The 27,824-nt window shown below is 45.8% G+C and overlaps 1 protein-coding gene across 3 annotated transcripts in view; it reads left to right on the forward strand.

Annotated features, from left to right (window-relative positions):
* The window catches only part of TRAPPC10 (trafficking protein particle complex subunit 10), a 584,087-nt gene that overhangs the window by 257,851 nt on the left and 298,412 nt on the right, over positions 1 to 27,824 (forward strand). For all 3 annotated transcript variants that reach the window (XM_085620787.1, XM_085620788.1, XM_085620789.1), the window contains 2 exons: positions 1,598 to 1,744; positions 3,347 to 3,461. In XM_085620787.1, coding sequence (XP_085476913.1) covers positions 1,598 to 1,744; positions 3,347 to 3,461 — 262 coding nt within the window. The remainder of the gene's footprint in view (positions 1 to 1,597; positions 1,745 to 3,346; positions 3,462 to 27,824) is intronic.

Here is a 27,824-nt window from a genome sequence, read left to right on the forward strand (position 1 = left end):
GACACCTCATTATGTTAAACCTGTGGATTAATTTACACTTCAATATATTTTTTATGTAATAGTAAGCACTTGTAAGACTTTACCTGTTTAAATGTACTTAGGCTACAAAACAAAGCTGTTAATGTGGAATAAGGTAAAATGTCAGTATCCTCACGCAGTAACTAGATTCCAAGACGATGCGTACGGCACTAATCCATACCAATGTGAGTCTCTGGCAGGAACATTTTGTTAACGCTGTTGCTATTTAACCGTAATGACAAAAGAACAGGTTTTCTGTACAAGGTAGTCCTTGTGAAATCAAAAGTATGTTAATTTGACTCTGACATCACAGTTCCAGAGGAATATACAGACACTGTTATCACTCTTTATGCTAAAACGGCTTTGATCGAGTGAATTGTGATTTTTCACTGGCAGTAATGATTGAAATAGGGATATGAAATTGTTTTGTAGATCTGAAAGCGAGTGCCGATGGTTTTAAATGATCATTTCTATGTAGTAACTATGTAAGCCCAGGCACTTGACGCCATTGACCAATCTACCTTTACTTCCTCTAGTACTTGTAGAACCATTGGCCCACAAAATTCACAAAATGTCCACCTTAACTACTTTTATTGTAATACAGCACGTCTGTATCAGCAAGAGTTGTCAAACAGCCTACAACTTCATTTCAGTATGTATTCCCCAAGTTCACCAAAATTCGGCTTGTATTGTTAGTTGACTATTTACAAAAGGTTGTATCTCTCTAAACATTTTGATTTAGAGCCTAGGAAAAATGCAGTTATTTGTTAAGCTGTAATTGGACCAGTGAGATTAAAAGAAAGTAAATTAGTTTATGAAGCATGTTTTGGGTGAATTTGTGTTGCACAGTAATTACAACTCCAAGCCCTATAAATAAATGTGCATAATGGAATAGAGTTAAAAATGAAAAATATCAGCACCGAAGGCATACAGTCATCAAATGTAAAAGTTTAAAAGTTCATTGTACACAGCCATTAATGTAGAATAATACATTTTTGTTAGCTCATTTGTGAACATAATTAAATTGGTGGAACACAGAAGGCTCCCGATTACAGAATCTATAATTGCTAGTTACTCCTGCAGAACCATAAGTGTGAAATACTCCAGTTATAAACCATTTCAACTGCCAACCATTCGTTTGTATTCCCTTTTAGGCAAACCAAAAACACTTTGTGATTTTATTTCATGTTCTTTTAAACCGGTCGTAAATATCTAATTTGTAGATGTTTCACACTAGGGCAAATTCTGAGTATGAGCTTCAAGGATTCTTTTCCTGAGCACGCAAGCGACACGTCCTGCCAGGTTTCTTGAACTTGGTCCAGCTGCTCATGTACTCTTCAAGTCAAAATTGTATAAATACTCTGCATTGTGGGTACATGATTCTACTGATTCTTCCAAAGTTTCTTCTTAAATTTTGTATATAGGCCAGTTTTAACTCTGTACTGGATTGTTCGTGATCCTGCTTAGGTACCACACTTGCTGTTACTCCTGTATGATCACACGTCTTTTGCGTCAGGACAGGATTGTTTGTGGTCCTGCATAGGTAACCGCACCTGTTCTTCCTCCATTCTGTGTGCAGGTCTCTATTCCACCCGGAGCCCTGGACTGTTGGGTGTTCCTGAGCTGCTTGGAGGTTCTGCAGAGGATAGAAGGCTGCTGTGATAGGGCGCAGCTGGACTCCAACATTTCCCATATGGTGGGATTGTGGAGTTATGCCACAGAGAAGGTGGGTCTGGAACAAGAATATACTGCACTCTTCTCCCTTCTCTGCCTCATCTTGCGTCCATCAGTTTCCTTTTCTTTCTACCTTCATTTCTCTGTTTGCCTATTTCTTGTTTTCCTGTCCTCCTTCCTCCTTATATTGCCAGCCTTTGAAAGTGAAAAGGGGTGGCTTGGGTGTGAAAAATAAGGCGGTTACTTGCAGTCCTATCCAATTGTTTCAGTTGTATGCGTTTTAAAGACAAAAACGAAGATGAATGTAAAAATCTCTCTCAAAGGTTTGGATCCAAAAGACAATCTCACTCCCCGTTTGAGATGGCCAGCCTGTTAACTTGACTGCTTTTCTCCTCCTCATCTTTCTCTGCCCTTCTTTTTCCCTGCTTTTCTCATTTTGCATTTCTCAATTTCATAGCTCCCTTTCTTCTTCCTTTTTCTCGCTATTGTTTTTATAAAAATTATTATTTTTTATTAATATTAATTGAACACATGTCTGCTGAGACACTTTGGCATTATGAATATATAGCGGAAAGTAAGAATAGCCCTAAAAGGACAAAACAGAGAGGCAAACCCCAGTTGTTCAACCACTATTCCAAATTAGCTAGCTGCCAAATAAAACTTAGAATAATGACCATAAATGCAATCTCACTCTTGTTTAAAAGCTATGAAACTGGGGATGGCGCAAAGCTCCAGAGGCGCAGGTTATTCCAGATCCCATGTCATGAAGCCATGAACCATCACCCTCCAGCCCGTGTCCCCTTCATTTGGGCAACCTTCAAAAGGAGAGCCACACTTTATGGTAGAGCTCCGACATGGTAATATGGGGGGCTAAAACACTGGCTAGGAAGACGTGTATCTCTTCCTCTTTTCCCTTCCCTTCTTGCTTCCTCAAATCCCTTCTCTCACTCTACAGTCCTTGTCGCTTTCCTTCCACCGCTCTGCTCTTCTCCGCTTTCATCATCTGTTTTTCTTCATTCCCTATGTTTCTCTTTTCCCTCCTTCTACTTTCTTAATACTTTATTTCTCTGTTTCCCCCACAGACCCTCTCTCTCCTTTCATGGCTTTCAACCCCATTCATCTTCACCTTCCCCCTTCAGTTCAGTTATCTCCTTTCCCTGCCATTTTCTCTTCCATACGTTTCTTCTCCTATCTTCTTTCCCTTGTATTTCTTTTCCTCATTTACTCCATTCTTGTGCTGTTAACCCTTAGTGGCTTTGCTTATCAGCTGTAATTCTTCCTCCCTTTCTTCTTTCCCTTCTGACCACTTTGCTCACTTTCCATTCCCTCTTGGTTCGTCTCTCTCCTTTTTGTGTCCTTTCACGGCAGGACTCCCTTTCCACTGGTCTGTCAATTCCATCTCATTGAGTCACCTGTTGCTTAGCATGAGTGGAAGGTTCTTGTAGCTAGAAACCATGAAGGGTGTGTTTGAAAAGGGACCTAAGTTTGGAGGTGCAGCAGCCTACTTCAGACCTTTGTGAGCTAGAATGCTTGCAAACATTTATCTTTGTCAGTTTGATTTGTTAACACATACCATGTCTGCAATGTGTCATGAACCGTCTGATGAGGTTGTTTCCTTGGGTTGACAGTTGACCTGTGTTTTTTCTCTTCTCAGTTGAAGTCCCTGGGCTACCTGTGTGGTCTGGCATCCGAAAACGGGCCTAACTCAGAAGATCTTCAACGGACAGTGGATCTGCTAGCGGGTCTTGGAGAGGAACGGCCAGAGACTGGTGAGTTTGCCAGAGAGACCCCTTTATTCCTGTGCAATCCTCACCACGGTACTCCACGAAGTATCAGGCTTCCTTCCATTGAATACTTTCAGATTCAAAAGACAAAGTTTATTTGATGTTTGAACATCACTGTACTCGAGCAAACACGTAAAGTATGCAGTAACTAAAATAATTTTTTTTATATTTTCCTATTACAGTTTCAAAACATTTTTAGGATTAAACTAATCGTTATCGTTTCCAAACTAGCACTGTTGTTGCAGTGTCTAATATTTGGAGAAAAGGGACTATAGGTCCATGACGTTTGTCTTCAATTGATGAATGTTAACATGACAGAGAAACCGAGTACACACCCCTCACCCTAGAAAATAATGGTACACTTGTATCGGGGGTGTCTGTACTAAAACATTTCAGACATCAGTGACCGTATGGGTGTAAGGATAAAGTTATTGCTCCTGTCTCAGGTGTAGTGTCACTGCAGCAGCGCCTCTCACCCCTCCAGGATCCTGGATCCCTGATGTGTTCAAGTATGTTCTTGCATTTGGGAAGGGTTTGTGTGTGTCTGTGAGGCTTTGTGTTCATTTGTTTAAGCGTTTTGTATTTATACATATGTATAGTACGAGTGGGTGCATTATGTGAATCTATAGAAGTATGTATGATGAAGGACTCCTCTCCAGCGATGCCATAGACCGGACACGTGTCCCTTGCTAAGGTTTAGTGAGCAGTTCGGTGTATGTCGGACAAGCTTCTTGTCCACGCTAACACGGACTGGTGACTGATTCTCCTGCCTTCGGAGTGGCATGAGCACTGTACATCAATTTACCATCAAGCTGCATCCCCAAAACATGTAGGCCACTGATCGGCATGGCTCGGTCTGTGCAGTAGGATATCCAGGTTCCTGTGTATCATCTTACTTGCAGCATTTGCTCCGCTTGGGAGTCCCACAGGCCATTCTGCAACCAAGATGGATGTGTGACAATCAGGACCTACTAGCAGTTCCAGACGTCTAGCAAGGTGAAGAAGCAGCCTGCCCCACACATGCCCACAGACATCTCTAGTTTGGGTGCAGTGGTCCCATACCTTAGCCTCTTTGCAGACTGTTTCCGCTGCTTTCTTTTTCTGGCTCCATTTATCAGACCTTCAGGCTCCTTGTCTGACTCTCTTCTGAAGCGAATTTGGGAAAACATCCCTCCCCTGGAAGCGAGAAGTAGGTTTGCGCCCCTGCCATGCAGCTTGGTGCTGACAGCAGTTTTTGGAAGCCATTTGCTATAACACCAACAAACCAGGCTCACACCAGTGACATGCAGTGGAGGCGCGCAGCACAGTAGCAGCCGCTGTTTACATTCACTTTAGCTAGGAGAATTTACAGAATCATAGAATCACTCAACCGCTCCTGTCAAAGAAAGCTGCTTTTAGCGTTGTTGCGCCCGGCCAAGATGGCGGCCGCCTGCGTTTCTGCTGCTGGACCTGCTCACCCAGAGCTTGGGAACGGAATGAAATGCTTCATTGCTCCATCTCAGGTGGGTTTAGCCCGGAGTGATCTTTATTTTTGGTCTTTCTTTTTTTTTTATGCCATTTGTGCAGCGTGCTCTCTGGAAAGGGTGGTGCCTAGTGAGTTCACAGACAAGACCTTCAAAATGACAGATGGTTGACTGTGGTGTGAGTGAAAAGCAGCAGAAGTTTTTAAAAACACTGCTCCTTGGATAGAGAATACGCAAGGGCTCTGAACTGACTCTCCATTTGGGAGGTTAGTTGCGAGTTCCTGCACGTCCTCTTTAAAAGCTGCCACTTTGTGGGACAGTGGGTGAGGAGACTTTTGTCATTAAGCTGATCTGAATTTTTTGTTATCTTAATGAAAGCAATAAACCATTTGTTTTATTTTCATTAAAAATGAGACCCAAGGGGGCATGGCCAAGCACGGACTGCAGATGGACACGTAGTCCGTGAGCTCCGTCGCCCGTTTCAGCCCTCGACTATCCTGCTTTATCATCCATGACACCCGACTGCAGTCCCTGACACCGGATCAGCAGCGGAGACCATCCCACCTGCTCCGGTGTGCAAATCTTGTGAAATAAGGTAGCGAACACCATTTCAAGGTCGCGGCCCACTCTGCGTCCTGAAGCCAGGGCCCGCAGTAGCTGTGCCTCCCGGATTGGGGATCCAGCTGGCCCACCCTCACCCAGCGGTGGCGCAGCGGTGCGAGGCGCCGCCGCGAATGTCTCCCTGCCGGCAATACCTGATGGAACTCAGAAGACCCAGGGCAGCGGAGAAATCGGCGCAGACACAGCGGCGTATGGTGGTGAGTGAGAGGCACTAGAACCGCATAGAGATAGAGCGCGCCGGCCACGAGTCACAAAATGGCAGCGGCGCAGCTCGAGTAGTGCAGCCCCTCACTCCACCTACTCCAATATTGCTGACCTAGAGCACTTGCGCCCGGCTGCGGCCTGCGGGGGGCCTGAATCCGAGGCATACGGCAGCCTGACCATCGCTCACCCCGCAGTGATGCTGCAACTAAGAGCGGTGCCGCGATCCTGTCTTGACAGCAGCTCCTGGAGGAGCCCTCTCCGAGCAAGACAACAGGGGGTTTGCAGCCCCAAAATTGATGTGTTGGTGCGGTTCGGGGGCACAGCTGTTGTGGAGCAGGACGTCCCGGCCGCGGAGCAGCTGGTGGTGGCAGCACGCCCCTGATGGTGAAGGCCCCCCCCGCCTGCTTTGTTCTAACTGAATCCCCTTGCCATTTGAGTATTGCGGCCCACAATGAAGCCTGAAGCCGAGACCCACGGCAATAGATCTCCTGGAAGGCAGCTCCAGACATCCTACGGCTCCACGGCGGAGGCGCCTAGACTGTGCGACGCTGCTGCACTCCATGTACGACGGCCTAAAGGGGGGGCCGCCAAAGTCAACGTTAAAAGCGGCGATTATGGCCTTGCCGGGACGCACTGGTGACATCCACTTACACACCAACTCGAGGTGACTTGAAGAGCGCCAACCGCGGAATGTTCACTGGAGGCGGCACTGCTCTGTAAGTGGTCTCTCTTTTTCTGCCTTTCCAATTGGTTGTTTAAGCCCCTCCCCACCCCACCCCACCCGCCCCCTGGAGATCAGGCAGCCCCCTGCACCTTCTCTTCTTGCTGGTGGGATCAGGAGCGGTTTGACCAGTAGCAGATGCTTCTAGTGTCCGGTGAGACTCGCCCTTCGGGGCTGAGAGACTCCTCTTGGCTTGTGAACCCCTTGAGCTGCCTAACTGCTGTGGCTCTAATCCTGGGGTGAACGGGATAGGGTTCGAGACTCTGTCACTCCCATTAAACCTACATGGGAGCCGAGGACATTACTTCACCCACCCATCCCCTATAACCTGCATCCATCTGTGACTCACCTCGGATACTACAATGGAGCGCACTAAGGGGTCTGGGACCAGGGGACCGAAGCCAGTCCAAACTAACAAGCTGGACCGATACACGGTGTCCAAAGACTTGCAGCGGGCCGTCCGTCTGAGGAAACTGCACGAGGAAACCCTGGGAAGAGGAGCAGGAGCTTTCCCTTAAAGACGTCATGGAGGCCATAACAGGTGTCAAGACCTCCTTAGACTCAGTGGCCATCGACATCAATCTTATTAGGGCAGACATGGGGAAGATTAATTAAAAGGCGAAGCAGGTGGAAATTACGACTACTAGCCTAGTGAGTGATGTCACACAGTTGCAAAGGGAGGTCCAGGAACTACAAGACTCCCGGAATCTCACAGACCTCAAGCTGGATGACTACGAAGGCCGACTTTACCGTAACAATCTCCGCATCATAGGAGTTCCGGAGAAATCAGAGGGGCAAACTCCGTACTGGTTTGTCGAAGACCGTATTCTCAAGCACTTGCAATCCAAAGACCTCAGTAAATATTTTGTGATCGAGCAGGCCCACAGGGTCCCGGGCGGCCGACCCAAACCGGGTGCTCCCCTACGGCCCATGCTGGCTCGAGTCCTCAACTATCGGGACAGAGATGTGATCCTCCAAAACTCCAGGGCCAGTGCCCCCCTCCACTATGAAAATGCAGATATCTCCTTTTTCCCTGACTTCACGCAAACGGTGCAGAAACAGAGGAGATCATTCCTGTCCGTCAAAAGCGACCTGAGAGAGAGGGCCCTGAAATACTCAATGCTGTTCCTGGCTCGCCTCCGGGTCGAGGCGGAGGGAAGAACATGGTTTTTTGATCGCCCTGAGACAGTTGTGGACTGTATTGACTACAGAGGGACTAAAAATCCAACTGAGCGAGGAGCCGGTGGACATGCGGACAGTGAACCAGCCTGAGGTGGAGTCCTAGACAGTGGCGCCCCCCTTTTTTTGAGAGTTGGGGGAGCAGGTGGTGCGGGGCGGGTTAGGGAGGGGGGCTAACGGTATCTTACTTAAAGAAGACTACTGACTTATCTATGGTCTTGTGCTATATGTTTAATAAGGGTGTGATAGTGAAGTATCATAGGGCAAGGACACGGAGCCCACTGCTTTCCCCCTTGGGTTTTTTCTTCCTTTGAAATTTTTTGGGGCGACAGGCACTCAGCGAGTTTTTTGATGGGCAGTTTTGAGCCCAGAGGGCAGGGCAGCGGGGTGGGGTGTTGTTGGGATATTTTGTTTAGTTGTTCTGTGGTTTTTTGTTTACTATTCTCGACTATTTCAATGGTGCAGTCCTATCCTGTAGCAGAGGTTGCTGCTGCGCTCCACATACAGATCAATGGGTGTACAGCGTAACAAGGAAGTTAGAATCTTAAGTTGGAATGTTAACGGGTTGGGGGACAAAATCAAGCGGAGTATAGTATTGCAGTATGTCAAGAGGTTGTCAACGGACATTGTTTTGCTTCAGGAAACTGACCTCATTGGTAACACTTGTAAAGCTATGCATAGATGGGGCTACTCGATGGTTGCGCACGCAGGTTTTGCATCTAATTCCAGAGGGTTGGGCATCATCCAAAAGAAATCATTCCCCCTGTGACCTACGTCCACTCATGTGGATAACCGTGGCAGATATGTTGGTATTACGGGCACCTGGGAGGGTCGAACCATTACTTTTATGTCAATTTACGCACCGCCAGGGTTACAGGCCACAACATTTTCTGACCTCAGCACAGTGCTGCTAGCACTACCGGAAGGGCACCTTGTGATTGGTGGCGACTTCAACTCCATAATATCGGACTCACTGGACAGGCACAGTCCCCCACACTGCACACTCCTTCTCTAACTTCTTGGAGGCGATGGGGTTGGTGGACGGTTGGAGAACACACCACCCTGACAAGATCCAACACACTTTCCACTCAGGGGCCCACAACAGCCTCTCTCGCTTGGACTATATAGTTGTCCCTGCCCCACAGGTTACAGATATCCACGAGATACGGCATCTAGCTAGTGGCATTCCCGACCACTCCCCCCTTTGGGTCCATATTGTTCTTGACCACTCCCAGGTTGGACATGTTGTCCCAATCAATCCCTGGTATCTAAAAATCCCGAAAATACGCAAATACCTGATCAAATCCATCAACAACTACTTTTTGGAGAACGACCACACTGTTGACTCGCCGCAAACTTTGTAGGAAACCTTTAAAACTGTGGTCCGGGGTGAGGCTCTCTCCTTAATAGCGAGATCCAAAAAAGACAAACTACAAGACATCTCTGACGTAGAGCAAGAGATTTATTGTCTCGAGCAAGACGTTAATTCTGATCCGTCACCGGAGGCTCTTCATACCCTCCGCCAAGACGAATACAGGGCTCTGGTCACTGACCGTGCCAAACTACTGGGGCAGGGCAGACTGGGTCGACTCTGACTGGGGGGATAAGACGGGGAAATTAATCGCCTGGCTGGACAAAAAGGAACATGCAAGTAGACTTGTCCCGGAACTTAGAAACGCTGAGGGATCCCCCATAACAGATCCCCAGGACATAGTCAACCACTTCGCAACACACTTCCACGCAATCTACACCTCCATCGCGCCATACACTGAGGCGGACTCTTCTGAACTCCTACGAGATAGCTCCCTCCCAGTGCTATCGGACAGTGACCGGGCATTTATGGACAGTGCCCTCACCGCTGACGAAATAGCCACCGCAATTCGAGCACTTCACTCTGGCAAGGCTCTCGGCTCAAGCGGTATCCCGATCGAGCTTTACAAGCTCCGTCCGGACAAACTAGCCCCATACTTGAAATCTATGTTCGAGAACAGCCTAGAACAGGGGTCGCTGCCCCTGGATCAAAGAATTGCAACTATTGTCACAATTCACAAGGAGTGGAAACCCAAAACTGACTGCGCTTCCTACCGCCCTATTTCATTGCTTCATGCAGAACCTAAAATCTTAGCCAAAGTGCTTGCAAATAGGCTGATTAAGGCAATAGGCGATCTGGTACACCCGGATCAATCGGGGTTTATGCCCAGGAGAAACACTGCTTTGAATCTGCGCAGAGTCCATGGGGTCTTGGGCAGGGCACCTACCATTCGCGAAGATGCTGTCGTAGTCTCTCTAGATGCCACTATGGCTTTCGACACAATCTCTTCGCTGTACTCACAAAGTTGGGATTCCCCTTCCTTGGACTGATCATTTTTTGATCCCTTTTTTATGGGTTAGGCAGGAATCAAAAGTGGCACTGCCGAACATTAAAAAAGTCCATTCGTACTTGGACAACTCTCTCTTGGGATAAGTGGGAAAGTGAACTGGAAATCACCCATCCCCCATTGTATTCTGATCCCATAATGGCCAATGATACTTTTAATAATTGGCTGGAGTCCTCACTAAACAAGATTCTGCCTAAGAAAAGGATTCAGGTGAAACTGGGCCCTAAAAAGAACCCGTGGTACTCCCCAGAACTCAGGAAACTTAAACAAGAGTGTAAAAGGTGCGAAAGGCAATGGAGGAGAGGCTTCTCACTGAGTAAGAGAACTAAATATAGAAATGCCATCAGAGCCTATAAAATCGAGATTAAATCTGCGCAAAGTATCTTCTTTCAGTAAAAAATAACATCTGCAGCTCACTCTCCGAGGGAAATCTTTCAGATTGCAAAATCTCTTCTGGCATCTCCCTCTCCTTGTCCCACTCGGGAGAATGTTCCAACTTGGTGTAAACAAATGGCAAATTTTTTCTCTGAAAAAATTCAATCAATCTATAAATCCTTTCCCCTGAAGGTAGATGCTCATTTGTTCCGTCAAATGGAGTCAGGGACAGAACAGCCTCTCCTGATAGAACTTCCTCTGGTGGATGAGTTGGAGATGGATGGAATTCTCACTCATCTTAAATCTGGCTCCCCTTCTGACCCTGCCCCTCCCGCTGCCCTTTTCAAAATTAGGAAGACTATCTTGTCAGCTCTGGTTGAACTCATTAATGCGTCGTTTCATGCAGGTATTGTTCCTCCCCTGTGGAAAAAGGCAATGGTTAGGGCCTTGTTGAAAAGCCCAACCTAGATGTGGAAGACTGGACAAACTACAGACCCATATCTTTACTCCCCGGTGTCTGTAAAATTGCCGAGAAGCATGTCAACTCGGTGCTATCTAGCTTCCTTGAAAATAACGCCTTGCTGCATCCCTCGCAGACGGGTTTTAGGGCAAAACAGGGCACCGAGACCGCGCTTCTGTCGGTGGTGGAGGAAGCCAGGAAGATCTTAGATAACGGAGGCTGCGCTGCAATTATCCTATTACACCTCAGCGCAGCCTTCGATACTGTGAACCACTCACTCCTGATTAAACGGCTCCAAGACATCGGGGTTAGGGGTGCTGTATTGGAATGGCTCGGCTCTTTCTTGGAGGGCAGAGTCTTCTCCGTCTTTTCGGATGACTGCATCTCTGACCCAGTACCGCTCTCGTGTGGAGTCCCCCAGGGCTCAGCACTAAGCCCTACTTTGTTCAACGTCTACCTGAGTTCACTGGCAAGCATCGTTACCCCGTTTGGGGTACATATTGTCACCTATGCAGATGATACTCAGCTAGTCGTTTCTTTGAACAATGATGACAACTCAGGAGGGGCTCTCACGGTATGTCTGGGAGAGTGGCTAACTGGATGGAGGCATCCTACCTGAAGCTTAATGGAACAAAAGCAGAGGTTATGTTTCTCGGTAAAGCTACATCTATATCCGTTGAATCTTGGTGGCCAGTTAGTCTTGGACCCCCTCCCATTCCTAAAAAAAAACCATAAAAAGTTTAGGAAATCGTGCTTGACACCAATCTTGATTTTAAGGAACAGGCACGGAATGTTGCAGGTACATTTTACGGTCTTCTGCGGATGATCAGGACGATCCTCCCCCTGCTCCCTTTTCTGGCCAGAAGAATACTGGTACAGGCACTTATCCTGTCTAGGTTGGATTATTCAAATGCCATTTACCTTGGAGCCCCGCGGTCTACTACTAAAGTCTTGCAGACCGTAAAAAATTGTGCAGCTCGACTTTTGCTGAATATTCCTATCAGCTAGATCGGCACTCTCCTCATTACACTGGCTTCCCATTCAAGACAGGATTAAATTTAAAGCTATGTGTATTATACTAAAATCTTTGACTGGGAAAGGTTCCACCTTGACTGAGGCCATGATGCACTTTTATCAACCACAAAGAACTCTTAGATCAGACGGCAAATATTTGTTGACAGTTCCTAGAGTAAAACGCACCAGATGTGGAGGCCGTAGGTTCTCCTACTGTGGGGCGAAACTCTGGAACATCGCCCCTCTGCATATTCGGTCCCAAAGCAACCATGCTCTTTTTCGTAAACATTTAAAAACCTTACTTTTCCCTTGAATTACTATTGATGATCAGAATGTCCGCCAGCGCGGGGATGCCTCCGGGTAACCAGGCGCTTTACAAATGCTACTTCATTCATTCATTCATTCATTCATTCATTTAGACCGGGTTTCAGCAAGTGGGTGCGCTTGCTGTACATCTTCCCGATGGCACAGGTAGTCGTGAACAACAAAAAATCAGATACCTTTATACTTAGCCGAGGGACCCGTCAGGGATGCCCCTCTCTCCCTATTATTTACTTTGGCCCTCGAGCCCCTTGCAGCCTGGATTCAAAAGGACGTAATTATCCGTGGTCTAAGATGGTCGGCAGATTGGGAAGATCGTATCTTCTTATATGCTGACGACATCCTTCTATATCCTGCATCCCCCAAGAGGTCCCTTATTGCAGTATTTGACATCTTGGCCATTTTTGGCAGCTACTCCGGGTTCCGTATTAATTGGCAGAAATCTCTCCCATATATCCTCTGTGGAGAATCCCCCACGTTACCCCGAAACTGCCCCACACCAATAGTTTCAGAAGGCTTCAAATACCTGGGTATATCAATTTCTCTTGCTAGCTCACTCCGATTTGCCCGTAACCTTGTTCCCCTGCTACAAAGGCTCAGACGTGATATTGCAATCTGGAAATCCCTTCCACTCTCTTTGCTGGGCAAGGCGGTCCTTTTTAGGTTTTGCGCCTAGCGGTGCACTGCGCAGCAGAGCTCGCGCAGTGCGAGGCATTTTGTAGGTGAAAAACAGGGAATCTGAGCTCACCTAGTGTGCGTTTCCTTTTGAGCTCCCCCATTGGCCTTTGCATGCGTCTTATTGTAAAAGACTGCACGTAATTGGCCCGAGGCGAGCGCATTGCTCCTCCCACGGCCTATTGGTGTCTATTACGCGCTTGGTGCGCGTAATAGACACCAATAGGCCATGGCTCGCAGTGGCTCGCGCGCACCACTCGCGGGCTTCTTTGGTTTTTTTACAAGTGGAAGTGAAAGCGAACACCTTCCCTAACGCTTGTTTTTTTTTTTTTGCGATTATTCCCTACCCAGTGAATCACGTGTTTGAAATTCAGAACCTATATAAATGTACAGTGAGCCCGTTGAAACCTACCACAAGGTTGCTTGGCATAAATAATGTAATAGTCAGTTGACACTCAATACCCAATCTCTAAATAAGTTAACCGCGATCAAATTGGTCTTACATTGCTTCAAAACTTAATCATTAGTGACTGTGAACAATCTCCACGCAAGACAAGGTGTGAAAAGTTGGTAAGGAAATTTATTTAGTAATATCCAACAAAGCGAGAGGTCACCTGCCAACGTGCCAGCCCTTCAAAACTACACATTCTATAGAACGAGAATGTTGCATCAACACTCTTAGCTATGTAACAGTGCTTTACTTCTGATGTTTACTTTTTTTTTCAAACCTCCGATATGCAAATTTAGTTTACATCTCGTGTTTGCAGTTATGCAATGGGTTTGTCAAAGGAAAGACCACGAGTTCAGCAGGAGGGCGGTTGTTATATAGCTCTGTTTATAGCCACACGCTCTAAAAAGTTCAAGTCGTGGTCAGGCACACACAAGTCCAGTCCAATCCAAGCTAATTCTATTGCTTGTCTGGAGTCGTTATGCGCAGGCTCATGTTATTCAGCCGTGTCATCTGAGGAAGGTTGGTAACCCTAGCTTGCATTGCCTTTTGTACTTAGTTTATGTTCCTATTTATTCAGGCATGCATCCGTAATGGGTGATCTAGCCAAGTGCTCAAACCAGTGTTGTGCAATAATCTGCAATTAAAAAGAAACGAATAGCATAATAAAAATGCGACATCACTAAGTAGACAGTGGCTTTAAAAACGAATATACTGAAATCTGGTTGCGGTACATACGTAGTGGTATTTTTTACTTTTTTCTAAAAATTGCAGTTGTTGTCAAGGTGCTCATTACTGAACTTGAACTCAAACAAGAGTCTATTCGAAGTTAAATAATTGAAGTGGAATTTTTGAGCACACGCCATTGGCAATATATAAGGCTGCCAGCTTTTTTTCTGAACGTGCACACAAAAAGCCATCAAGTTCTGTCTGTCTAGAAGTTTAAATAGGGACAAAAAGACAGAAATAGACCGTATTAAAGTGTGAGGCCCACACCTATGCTGAATATTAGGAAGGTGAGTTTAAATAAACAAACGAGCTTTCTCGATAAAGCTTTAAATGGCTGATGTGCAAGTATGTTCTTTACTACAATGCTGACCTGTTTATCCAAGTGTATTGCACATGAGTGATCATAAGGTATGGTTTCTTACGGCCGAAACCTTTCAGGCATCCATGCGCACGGGTATATTTGTACTTTTAAATGAACTTGTAAATAAACCAGTTTTGCATGCTCATTTTATTCACAAAATAAATACGGGTAAATTGAAATGTATAAATAATAAATGCCAATAAACCTGTGGCCCGTGGTTGTCAAGTGCACTGCGGAGCTCGAAGCCCTGACTGATTGACCACATCTGACAGACTAGTTAGGGCCGGGGCTATAAACCCAGTTCCCCCGCATTACGTTTTTTCTGTATATAGTGACTGTGACATCAAGTGCTCAAATACAGAGCTACAATTTCAAGGTAGCACATCTTGCTAGAATTCCTCTTTCAAAGTGTATGTTCTCCACCAATGACACGGTTAACATTTGGAATTTTGGACGAAGTGAACCATCTGCTTTACTCCATTTGTTTTGTAGCAGAATGAAAGACTGGGGTGGGAGGTGAAATCTTGACCCTAATGTCCTCTTTTAGCACGGAATGCTGACTCAAGAGTAATGCTCTAATTGTGTTGCAGCTTATGGTTGCACAGTTTATTTTCCAGTTTCACGACAGAACAAAATAACTTGTGCACATCAAGTTTCTCACTTTATTTGGCTTTTATCGACAGAACATTTTACATCGACCTGGTTTTAATCTTCATAGTATTTACATATTAAATTCTGTTATACCGATTTCCGTGATGCAATAACTTTGAACTAATTAGAATAAATAAATGTGCAGTTATTTTATTTGTTGCTCAGAAACTAAATGAGACGTTGGGTATTATCAATTGTTACCTCCTTCGCAAGACGCACCTAAAGTCATAGAAAAACTGATAGTGTTCACAGAAAAAAATAATACCAGTCTCAAAGCTATCTGAATCATTGCAAGGCAGCAGTGGATTAGCACAAAACTTTTTAAGTTTCACTAATACTGCTTTAAGCTACGTAAGCCAGATCATAGAGTACATTATTGAGGCAGTGCATTCTGCATTTCTGGGCTTTATTGCCACTCATTTGCTTGCCTCTTAATCAATGGCTTGCCTTCATCTTCTTGTATGTTCCTACCCCGGAGGATTGCCTCTTTTTGGGCCTTATGTTTGTGTGCCTGTATTGTATCCTTCCACTGCTCACATTTAGGGAACTGCTCTTTTCTTTGTCTTCCAGAATTCCTTGACTGTGCACATGTTATAGGTTTATTCTGTGTGTGCTCCTCCTCCCAGCCAACTGCACGCCCCATGCTCATTGTTGCTCTCTCCTTCCACTTCGCTTTTCCCTCCTATACTTTTTTCCTTTCAATGCTCTACCTCACCCACATATTAAGCCTTGCTCCCTTCTAGCTTTCCTTTTTTTCTTTGCAATCATTTACCCTAAATCTTGCCGTATCCACTCCTCAACCTGCTCTCTTCATCCTCTCCTTTGATGTTTATTCCATCTCACTCTCTCTCTCTCTGTATATGTAATTGGGGGGCACAAGTGATTTTTTTTATCTTTATAGCCAAGTGCCAGTTGTCATCTTGGACTAGAAAACAAAAAAAGATGGCCGCTGCGTCATTCAGTAGTTGTGTGCATGTATGAATGCGTTCTCGTTTTCTGAATAGTTCATCTTCTTGATGTCATGACACATACACTTTCTGATGTACCGCACTGACACAAACATTGTCATGAGCCAGTAGATCACACAGGTGAACCCTGTTGGCCTTCTACTGTGTGTGTGTGTGCGTGCGTGTGTATGTGTATATATATATATATATATATATATATATATATTCACTGAAAAAACCATAGGTTTCAGGGGCGTTCTAGTTAGCTGGACATTTCCCTCAATCAAAACCCTAGAAATTCCCCTGTTATAGTTAGTTCAGCTAACTATAACTCGCGCCCCCGCAATGCACTGCTGATGACGTCACATATTACATCACTCATGACATGGTCAGTGACATCACTGATGACATCTGAAATGACATCACTGATGACATCATCCAGTGAGTGTGTGTTTCTGTAAATTTTAAATATATATATATAGGAAAAAACCTATGGAAGAATGAGTGGGTGTATAAGTGTGTGAATGGATGATTTAGTAGGTGCGTGACTGACTGTATAAGTGAGTCATTAAACGTATCTTACTGCAGACTAGTGACTAAACTGTGTGAATGTTTGTATCTGTCTATCTGTTGGTGTATAAGCGGCTGCATGGTTTTGTGAATAGCTATATGAGTGTCTCTATGGGTTATTGATTGGTTGTCTGAGTATCTGTATGGGTGCCTGAGTGTTTCTCTGGGTGGGGTGTGTGCGACTCTGTGCATAAATGTGTGAGTGGGTGATTCTATGGGTGCATGGTTTTAAGAGTGCATCTGTGATGGACTGTATGGTTGGGTGAGTGTATGTATGGGTGTGTTAGTGATTGAATGTATATCTCAGTGGTACATGTGTGAGTAACTACATATGTGAAAGGCAGTATATATGTGTGTAAGAGTATATAAGTGGGTATATGTGAGAGTGTGATTGTGAGAGTGGCTGTATGGATGAGTGTGTGCTTGTATCAGTGATTGTATAAGAGCGTAAGAATGTGGTACTATTTTTATAGGTAAGTGAACTTGTGTGTGTATAACTGCATATGTGAGTAAATGGGAGTGTGATTGATTATTTGCATGACTGACTAGGTGTGAGAGTACCTCTATGGATGATTGGTGGTGTGTGAGTGTCTATGTAGGTGTATAAATGCATATGATAGTCCTGTACTGAGTGACTGTAAGTATGAGTGACTGTACAGGTGAGTGAGTGGATGTGTGTGTAGAACTAAGAGTCAATGAGTGGGTATGTAGTTATTGGTTTTGGAGTATCTATGGTTTTGAGAATGGACGTATGACATTTTGATTGAGTATATCAAAGGGTGTGAGAAGATGCACTAATTTATCACATGGATGACGTCCTCAGTGATGTCATTTCAGATGTCATCAGTGATGTCACTGACCATGTCATGAGTGATGTAATATGTGACGTCATCAGCAGTGCATTGCGGGGGCGCGAGTTATAGTTAGCTGAACTAACTATAACAGGGGAATTTCTAGGGTTTTGTATGAGGGAAATGTCCAGCTAACTAGAACGCCCCTGAAACCTATGGTTTTTTTCAGCGAATTTTTAAGGTTTTTTAAATGCCAATTCCGAACAAGAACGCCCCTGAAACCTATGGTTTTTTCAGTGAATTTCAAAGGTTTTTTAAATGCTAATTCCTAACTATATCAGGCCTGAAACCTATGGTTTTTTCAGTGAATTTCAAAGGTTTTCTAAATGACAATTTTGAATGTATTAATTTTTGTTCTGGTTTTTTTTATACTGATTTACTACATTTTTTAAACTATTTATTTTTAGATATATTTTTTTTAATTACATTATAATTACATTATACATTACAATACAAAATATACTTTCTCAGAATGAATTACTTTAGTTTAAATACTTGGCAAATGGGCAACAGACTTTTAAGTACAGTAGTTACAGTTGTTGCAATGGGCAACACAATTTCAAACACAAAGCAACATTGAGCTCAATGTGAATTTCTAGTTAAATGCAATTAGTTACTTTATGGATTACTTTTCTAACCACAAGACTGGATCCTAGATTCAGTCCTTGGACATCTCCTGTAAACAGTTGAGTAAAAGCGCTTTGGTTACAGTAGTGATTTTTAAGGAATATTATTGTATTTTAAAAGTTGACACTTAAAAACGTTTTCCCATAGAATCACCAATGTTATCCTATGGCAGAAAATTCACTTAGCAGGTAAGTAGTGTTATCGTTACTTTTTCTTACTCAGTGGTGGATCCTGGATCCAGCACTGGCCAACCTCCTGTAAACAGTTGAAAGAATGTGTTTAAGTCACACAGACGATTTTTTAGGAATATTTTTAGTTTGAGAAAATAGACACGTAGAAACTTTTCTGGTGAAAACCACACAATGGATTCCTATGGAAGGAAATATAAGTTACTGGTAAGTACGCTTAGAATTACTTTTCAGGGTCAGTGCTGAGCTAATTGATGCAGCCCTGGGTTCTCTCCTGATAACAGATGAGTAAATCGGAATTCGTAGTTCGGCTGATTTTAGAGGAATATTTGTACGTTTCAAAAATGGACACTTTGAAAATTTTCTGGTGAAAACCACACAATGGATTCCTACGGAAGGAAATACAAGTTACTGGTAAGTATGCTTAGAATTACTTTTCAGGGTCAGTGCTGGGCTAAAAGATGCAGCACTGGGTTCTCTCCTGATTACAGGTGAGTAAATCGGAATTCGTAGTTCGGCTGATTTTAGAGGAATATTTGTACAATGGTGAAGGAAGGGGGAGGGGCCTGAGGTGACGTGTGCAAACACGCCCTGTGGCGCGTTTTAAATTGGGGAATTAATTCCTCTTCAATCCTGAGGTCCCCTGGGGGCCAACTAGCCCACCAGGTACCTCCAGTATGCGCCAGGGAGCTGCATTGCAGAGAGGTATTCAGAGGCCACGCCCCTTTTTACAACACTCTGCAACACAGCTCCGTGGCGCTTACTGGAGGTACCTGGTGGGCTAGTTGGTCCACAGGGACCCTCAGGATTGAAGAGGAATTAATTCCCCAACTTAAAACGCACCACAGGGCGTGTTTGAACAGTATCACCTCAGGCCCCGCCCCCTACCTTCACCACTGTGCAAACGCGCCCGTGGCGCGTTTTAAGTTGGGAGATTAAGTCCCCTTGAATCCTGAGGTCCCCTGGCGGCCAACTAGCCCACCAGGTACCTCCAGTAAGCGCCAGGGAGCTGCAATGCAGAGATGTGTAAAAAGGGGCGTGGCCTCATTACACCTCTTTTTTTTTTTTAAACGGGAAGGGGGCCGCGTGGCCCCCCTCCCCAGGCCATAATTTGCCCCGGGGACCTCATCCCCCGGGGCATGGCTGTTTAAAAAAAAAAAAAAAAAAAAGGAATGTTATGGAGGGGGCTTCATAGCCCCCCTCCTGTGCCACCTATGGCCCTGGGGACCCCATCCCCCGGGGCCATTTAAAAAAATAAAAATTGGGGGAGGGGGGCCGCGTGGCCCCCCTCCTGGGCCACTTATGGCCCCAGGGACCCCATCCCCCGGGGCCTGGCCTCCGTTGGGGGCCGTGGGGCGGTCCCCAATCCCCCCACGGCCCCGCCGGCTCCCCGCGTCCTGTGGGAGCCGGCATTGCTTTTCCACATGGGGAGCAGCTAACATGCCGCTCCCCGTGTGGAAAAGCAATCGTCTCTCTTCCAAATACCAAAGCAGTTTGCTATGGCAGGGCGGGAGCCGCGAGGCTCCCACCCTGCCATAGCAAACAGCAGTGTCCCGGGGGTGGGCACCCCGGGACACTGCAGGAGCCGGCCCTGAGGGGTGGCGGTCCCCAGGGCCATCATTGGCTCCAGGGGGGGGGGGGGGCGTGGCCCCCCCCCCCACTTAAGTTAAAGCCCCGGGGGTGGTGGTACCCGGAGCTTGGGGGTCCCCCTATTTTACATAATCAGTGCCCCGGGGAGGTGGCGGTACCCGGGGCGTGTGGGGAGGCTCGAGCCCCCCACACAGGTTTTTTTTTTTTTAAAAAAAAAGCCCCGGGGGATGGCGGTCCCCGGGGCTGCGGGGGGGGCCATGAGCACCCCCGCAGACATTTACATCAGCCCTGAGGGGTGGTGGTCCCCGGGGCCAGGGGGCCCCTCGGGGCCCCCCATTATAAAACCATATTGCCCCCGGGACTTGGCCCCCCGGGGGCTAAATCTAAACGAAGCGCGGCAGCCCGCGCTTCGGTTTTTTTTTCCGTTAGCGGGATGCGCCTCCCGCGATTTAAAAAAAATAAATAATTTTTTGGGCCTTGGGGGTCCTTGTGGGACCCTCTGAGCAGGCCTAGGGGGTCAGGGTGTTTCTGCCCTGCCCCCTTGTTGCGTTTTGCGTGTTTGTTTTTGTGCTTTCTTGTGCCTTGGTTCTACCGAGGCACAAGGTGGCTGCCAACACTTCCTGATTCAGAGTGTTGGCAGCCAATTAGCATTCAGCTCGTGCTCGGGAGGGTTCGGGGAGGGTGCGTGAAGGATCCACGGATCCTCCGCGGCCATAGATATCACTAACTTTTTTACCTTAGTTTTCTCAGGAACTACTGAACAGATTCACACCATTTATGCAAAAGGCACAAGTCTGAACTGAGGACTACCTCTTTGCCAAATTTGGTGTCATTCCAGTCAGCGGTTCGGGCTGTAGCTGCAACAATAGATCCTATGGGAAATTGCATGGGGAAAGCGCGTTTTGGGACCCCCCTTTTTTTCTCGCCCCCGCTTGACGAATCACCACGAAACTTTCAGGGTAGGAGCGGAGCGGAGCTGGCCAAAAGTTTGGAACATTTTGCGAAGATTCGTCAATCGGCACCAAAGATATTCCCAATAGAATGTTGCGGATTTCCTATGGAAAATAGGTCCTAACTATAACTATCTACTGGCGACCGCCAGTAGATTATTTATATATATATATATATATATATATATATATATATATATATATTTTCAAGGCTGCATGTCTGGCGGCCAAAACACGTCATTTGGACATTTGATGCTGGAATAAATCATCACTAACTATCAACTTTGCCTGCAGAGTCTGTTTCCTGTTGTTACGCCGTTCATGTGGATGGTTGTAGCTCTAGGATCCTTTTGTGATATATATATATATATTCTGTGTGTGTGTGTATTACATAAGGAAACGGTTCACATGATTTGTATATACACTTTCATAGCCTTGAAGGAATCTTGATTGTGAGGCTGAACATGTTGGCTGTGTTGTATTTCTGCTGCAAACATTTACAATTCCTGTCAAGTGGAAAGACCCTGGCTTTCGTAAGCCAGCTTTAAATAACTTGTGTGTGCTTCCCTGATCAGTTGAATTTGGCTTGTTTCAACCAAAAACTAAACGTCATGGAGTGTCAGCTAACTCGAGATCTGCACCACATTTTTTTTTTTCAAGCATCACTTGATTAAAAGTATGCAAACTGTGCGTGTGGAAAATGTAGCTACAGTCTCTCAGTTGTATGGTATTACAAGAGGTAGCCAGGGTTGCAGAAACTTGAAATGCATATATTGAAGTCCAGTCGCGATGAACAAGTTGCACAGCCACGTGAGTCTGAAAACATTCTACAACTTAAGTACTAGTAGGTGAGTAGCAGGGTATAACAAATTAAGGTGAGGTTGCTTTAGGTGAGGAATGGTTGAGGGGACATGCTATGATGGTCTTATTCGAACAGAAATCTTGTTTTATTAATACAAGCTTTAGGGTGAGGGTAAGGCTGAGCTCCACTCAGAATGATGCCTTCTCTTGATTATTGCTTTGTAGATGGGATTGCTGAGCAAGTCATTAGCACGGGTACTTGTACGAGCACCCTCTAATCTGCAAATTGACCATCCATCCAGGACAGAGAAGGGCAGGGCTTCTGTAAAAAATCTGTTCCATTGTATGATTTTGCAGGTGTCTTTAGGGCTTAATTTAGTTCTCTACCAAATTTGCTTGAGTTATGAACCCAGATTATCAGTCAGGATGGTTTGGTGAAGTTTTCCTTCTTATAGCAGATCAGAAGCTGCTCCTCTGCTTTAAATATTCCAGTCCATTTATTTGAGGTAAACAAATCACTGTCCTTCTTTCCCAAGGTGTGCTGCAACATTTTTGCCTTGACTAACGCCAAGTGATTAGTCCAAGAGTTTACTTTAAATAGCCAGCCCTGTTAAATTTCTCATACATACTTTTATAATACGATTCACCCAAGAGGCACAAAAGCAGCTGTCAAACTCAAAAAATTAACAGGCCTACTCTAGAATGCCAAGAAGCTTAAATGGCAGAATTTAGTATAATGTCAGATGGTGTTGAAGTAACAGGGCATCTCGGGTCTGATTGGAACGTATGTATTCCAATTTTCATACCTTAATAGGTACCTAGAGAGTGATAGATCTTGAACAAATAAAAGTATAATTCAAAAAAACTTTTATACTTTAAGTTGTGGTCAGATAATTTAGGTGACTGATGTAAATTGCCATTACCTTCCAAACTAGGTCACTGGGATAGAGCAATATCGCTTCACAATTCCTACCAAAATTGGTCTTCTCCAGACGAGTGAATATTGTGTCTGTGCCACCCCGAACACCCCGTAGCCATACTGACCGACTAGTAGACCTCATGTTCATTTGCTGTGGACATTTATATTCATAGAAATTTATTTTTCTTAGTTGACATAAATTGTTATCTTTTTTTTTGTTTCTATTCAAAATCTAGTTTGGTTTGGGTAATACACTTCCCAGGTTGGCTTATGTTAAAAAGCCTTGATTAACGTGACTGGGATTTTGGGTCACTTCCAGTAATATCCCCTAAATGGCTATGGCATGCCGTTTCTTTTTTCTGGGTTTACAGCTCATTTGTGTCATTACGTATTTCCACCAATGCTTTGAAACATACATACATACATACATAAATGTACATAAAGCAGACTTTGGCTCCCGCAAGAGGAGCATTGCTTTCTAATCCAATGCGTTGGGCTATTTGGTGCGTCATTCCACCTCCTTTAGAGTGCTCGTATTGTAATGCATCACGGACTATTTTACATCTGAAAATCAACATTGAGTTGTCGCACATTAAATACATTTTCATTGATGCAGTTTATGCAGGAAGTTTTCATGATTTATTTTGTTTGTTTATTCTAGTAGGATTTTTTTAACGTTTTCTCAGGACCGCCTGCTTTAGTTGTTCTGCCAGTTTTGTTTATTATACTTTAAAAAAAAAAGGGGGGGGGTTGATTATGCGCTACATAAAAAATATTACCAATAGTTTTGGATTGGTTATATAAAAAGATGCCCGCACAATTTTGGAAGTGTGCTAATCTAAAAACAAGCATTGGACATGTCGGTTTGACCAGCCGCATCAGGACGGCCAAACCGACATGCGCACTGAGCTGTCTCCAACCCGAGCTGCGTTGCCGGGTTAGAGACAGCAAGCACAGTCTCCCAGTCTCTCTGGGAGCGCAAATTCAGAGCACTCGCGCCAATCCTGATGCTGCTTTCAAGCATGAGAGCAGCATCAGGATTGGCCGCAGGGGAGTCTGGGACCCTGTGCTGCAGCAAGGACTCTGAGCAGAAGAGAGGCGGGCGGCAGGTACGTTCTTTTTTTTTTTCTCTTGTTTTCTTCCTTGTCTAGTATCTGTCATAGACCCCGCCATTCTGCCCGCACACCAGTCGCTACTGCCTGGGCAGTTACTTTTTGTACTCCCTTGTGCTTACTCTCTCACAAAATCCATGGCTGCCTTTGATACTCAAAAAAGTTGTCCATCATTCACTGACACAACACTAACTTCACACGCTAGGGGACTTCTTCTTGGATGGGCACGTGCTTTCCAATGTGGAGGACACTAGGTTTCGCTAATGCCACATATATGGATACATTCATATTTTTTCGTCTGCATGGGACACCATGCTCCCGCATCCCTAGGCTCCCAAAGACTTCACCCCTGTAACAATGTTAATAATGGACACAGAGGGGAATTACATTGCCACTAAACTTTATTGTGCCTGCATGGCCCTCAAACGTACCCAAGACAGCAAGGTTTGGCTGAAATGGGAAGAAGATCTAGGCCACCCTATCTCCAACAAAGACTGGTCCTATTGCTGTGCGTAGACTAAACTGGTATCCCCCAACCATCATCACAAGTTACTCCACTTTCAGTTTCTGCAAAGATCATTTCTCTTCCAGGGGTATCCTCATCAAAGTCATAAGCACTGAATATTCCCGCCCATGTAAGGGGACCCCGGAAATTATAAAATTATATATGAAGAACATATATATACAGCTCTGTATATGTATAAACATATATTATTTTTTCCCAAGCAAATGCAGCCCCCATAGAAGGCTAGACAATGTAGACACAAATATCCAATAATGCACCATAGGTATAATAATACACCTAAATCTCCTTTTTTTTTTTTTTTTTTTTTTTTATGAGGTAAAAAACTCATGATAAAGAAAAGAGAACACTGTGCAAAACACAGATCCACAAAACATTGTTAGCCTGCAGGCTGCATTGCAATACAATACCATAGAGACTGAAAAGCCTTGTACAGGTAAAAACTGGCACCGTGCCTTTAAGGCAGCCCTGACTCCAATATCCCATCATGCCTCAGGGGTGACAGTTGGGTCAGTTGTTCCTTCCGGCTCCTTCAGTCAGGACCCTGGAATTCAGCTCTCTTCATTTTTGACTTTCCAGTCAAGAATTGTTACTTTTATAGTAATTTTTTTGGCTTCCTCTTGTTAAGTTCTGTCGGGGAAGCGTATTTTCTGTGTTTTCTGACTAGATTTAACATTTTTTTCTGTCAGAAAATTTCTTTCTTTATTCATGCCATGTCCATCCTGTGGCAAAAAGAAGGCCTCTTCAGACACACACGATGTGTGTATCGTCTGTCTACCGGATTCTCACTCTCCTGCATCCTGTCGTCACTGCAAGGATCTTTCAAAGAGGACTTTGAAGGAGAGAGAGAGAATTCGGCTTTATGGCCTTTCGGAGCGGTCGACGTCGAAGCAGCTGGTCTCTGTCTGTTCTCCATCGGCGTCTGGCTCGGCGTCGAAGACTCCAGCGGCGGGATCGTCGCTGAGAGGTGAGGAGTCCAGGGGGAGTCATGCTTCCAAAAGAAAGTCCACGTCGACGCTCGATCCGGCGGCGAAGCGCATTTGTTCGTCGTCGGCAACTTCGACGTCTAAGGATGCTAATCGCCGATCGACGTCAAGAGAACATAGTTCGACGTCAAAGGATAGACCTCGCTCAACGTCAAAATCGATACCAAGAGAAAAGTCGACGTCGCATGAAGAGCGCAGGCGTTCGACGTCGAAATCTACATTGACGTCGAGGCAAAGATCGTTGTCAAAAGATCCGGGTAGATCTTCAACGTCGAGACCTGATTCGCCATCAAGAGAAAGGCGATCGTCTTCGAAAGTGCTGACGACGTCGAGACAAAGATCATCGTCGGAACATTCAACGTCGAGGCGGGTGCCTCCATCGGAGTCTACGTCGAGGCGGGTGCCTCCATCGGAGTCTACGTCAAGGCGGGTGCCTCCATCGGAGTCTACGTCGAGGCGGGTGCCTCCATCGGAGTCTACGTCGAGGCAGGTCCCTCCGTCGGAGTCGACGTCGAGGCAGGTGCCTCCGTCGTCTAAGGTCTCCAAATCTTCGGAGAAGATAGTGACGTCGAGGCGAGATTCCCCGTTGGGTTCTAGGCCTCCGTCCAGGACAAGTCCTCCGTCGACGACAAGGCTCTCGACGTCGAGGCAGGACACATCGCCGGTTATCCACTCGGCGTCGAAGTCCAGATCTCCGGTGATAGGCCTATCACCGTCGAGACGGTCCTCCGCGGTGGGATACCAGGAAACGTCACACATTCGTCTGACTTTCAGGCCAGTATCGAGACGCAAATCTCCTCATAGATTGGTATATACCACATCGGAGCACGATTCATCTCGTCCGATTTCGATTTCACCTTCAGCCTCTGAAGGCTCGAGATCAAGATCCGGATCACCAGAGGTGTTGGGTCTCTCTCCAGCTCCTCCAGTGGAGCATACGTCTCAAGACGAGGACCATACGTCTCAAGACGAGGACCATACTCTGCCTCAGAGTCCCATCAGGGAAATACCTCAGAACACTTCAATGATTCAGGCAGTTAATGATTCCTTAACAAGATTAAGGACTCTGGATCAACCATCACGACCAGCAAGATCCCATTCTCGAGGAAGAGAATTCCAAAGGCGCTCACGCTCGCCCAGAAGGCGATCCAGGTCCACCTCTCATAGAAGAGTCAATCAGATCGGGGAGAAGGCGGCGGAGGTCTCCCTCATCCTCCTTGTCAAGCCGTTCGTCCAGAAGGGATTACTCACCCACACTCTCAGATACTCCACCATCTAGAGTATCGCCAGTGGACGACATCACCACCTTCCATGATGTGTTGTGCAGAGGAGCGACAAAATTGAACATTCCCATGCCTGTTCAAGAAACCACCTCCTCTGTCATCTTCGAGACCCTTCATGAGCGAGCGGTGTCTCGTCCACTGTTGCCTTTAGTCCCTGGGTTGCTTAAACCGGTAATGGATATCTTCCTCACGCCAGCGACTATCAAATCTGCGCCGGCGCGGATTCTTAAAAAATATCGTCCGGCCCCTGAGGATCCTCTATTTCTCAAGGCGGACCCTCCACCGGACTCTGTAATCACGGCTGCTGCCAGAAAAACTCATTCAGTGGTTTCGTCATCCACGGTGCCGCCGGATAAGGAAAGTAAATCACAAGACTCTTGGGGGAGAAGAGTATGTGGCTCGGCGGCCTCTAGTCTGAAAGTGTCCAGTGCCTCGGCGCTTCTGGGGCGCTACAACAGATCACTATGGGACTCCCTTCAGAGATTTATAGAAAAAGTACCTTCCGAAGACAGAAAGGACTTTGAAGAGATCTTGCACGAGGGCAGCCTAGTTTCAAACCAGGTGATGAGCGCAGCAGCGGATGGAGCAACATTGGCAGCACACTTGTATGCTCATGGGATTTCCGCCAGAAGATCCTCTTGGCTAAGGCTGACGGCTCTGAAACCTGAAGCGCAGGCAAGAATTCTGAATCTGCCTTTCTCGGGTAGTTCGCTTTTCGGTTCTCATGCGGATGACGAAATGGCTCGAATGAAGTCAGAACTCGAGACCATGAAAGCCGTGGGGCTAGAGAAACGGAAAGAATTCCGTCGCCGTAGGGGAACCGACAGGCGTAGCTACCAACAGAGGGTTCAAACCCCTCACTGGCAGAAAAATCAAGACCAACAAGGGCAGAAGAAGCAACAATTTCAGTCCCGCAGATCATCCAGGGGACGTGGAAATAACCGCCAGGCCGGCAGTGGAAACAAGGCTCAAGGAAAGCAATGAGAGACTGCTTCCTCCAATGCCGTCCACCGCTCCGGTGGGAGGAAGTATTGCAAACCATCTTCCAGAGTGGCAATCCATCACAAAGGACAAGTGGGTTCTAAATATACTGCGACATGGATACTCGCTCCGTTTCCGGAGTCCCCCTCCCTCGATCCACCCTGTACAATCATCTCAACACCTCAAGATGCTAAGAGAAGAAGTGGCGACCCTTCTGCTCAAATCAGCAATAGAAAGAGTTCCCAGGGCGCAGAGAGGGAGAGGAGTCTACTCCAGATATTTTCTAATTAAAAAAAGAAATACAAAAGCAGAGTTCAGACCCATCTTGGACTTGCGGACACTCAACAAGCATATCAAAAGAGAAACATTTTGCATGCTTGCGCTTCACCAAATATATCCTCTTCTCCGGCGAGGCGATTG

This window comes from Triturus cristatus, chromosome 8 (genome assembly GCF_964204655.1).
Source record: "Triturus cristatus chromosome 8, aTriCri1.1, whole genome shotgun sequence".
In the NCBI taxonomy this organism is placed as follows: Eukaryota; Metazoa; Chordata; class Amphibia; order Caudata; family Salamandridae; genus Triturus; species Triturus cristatus.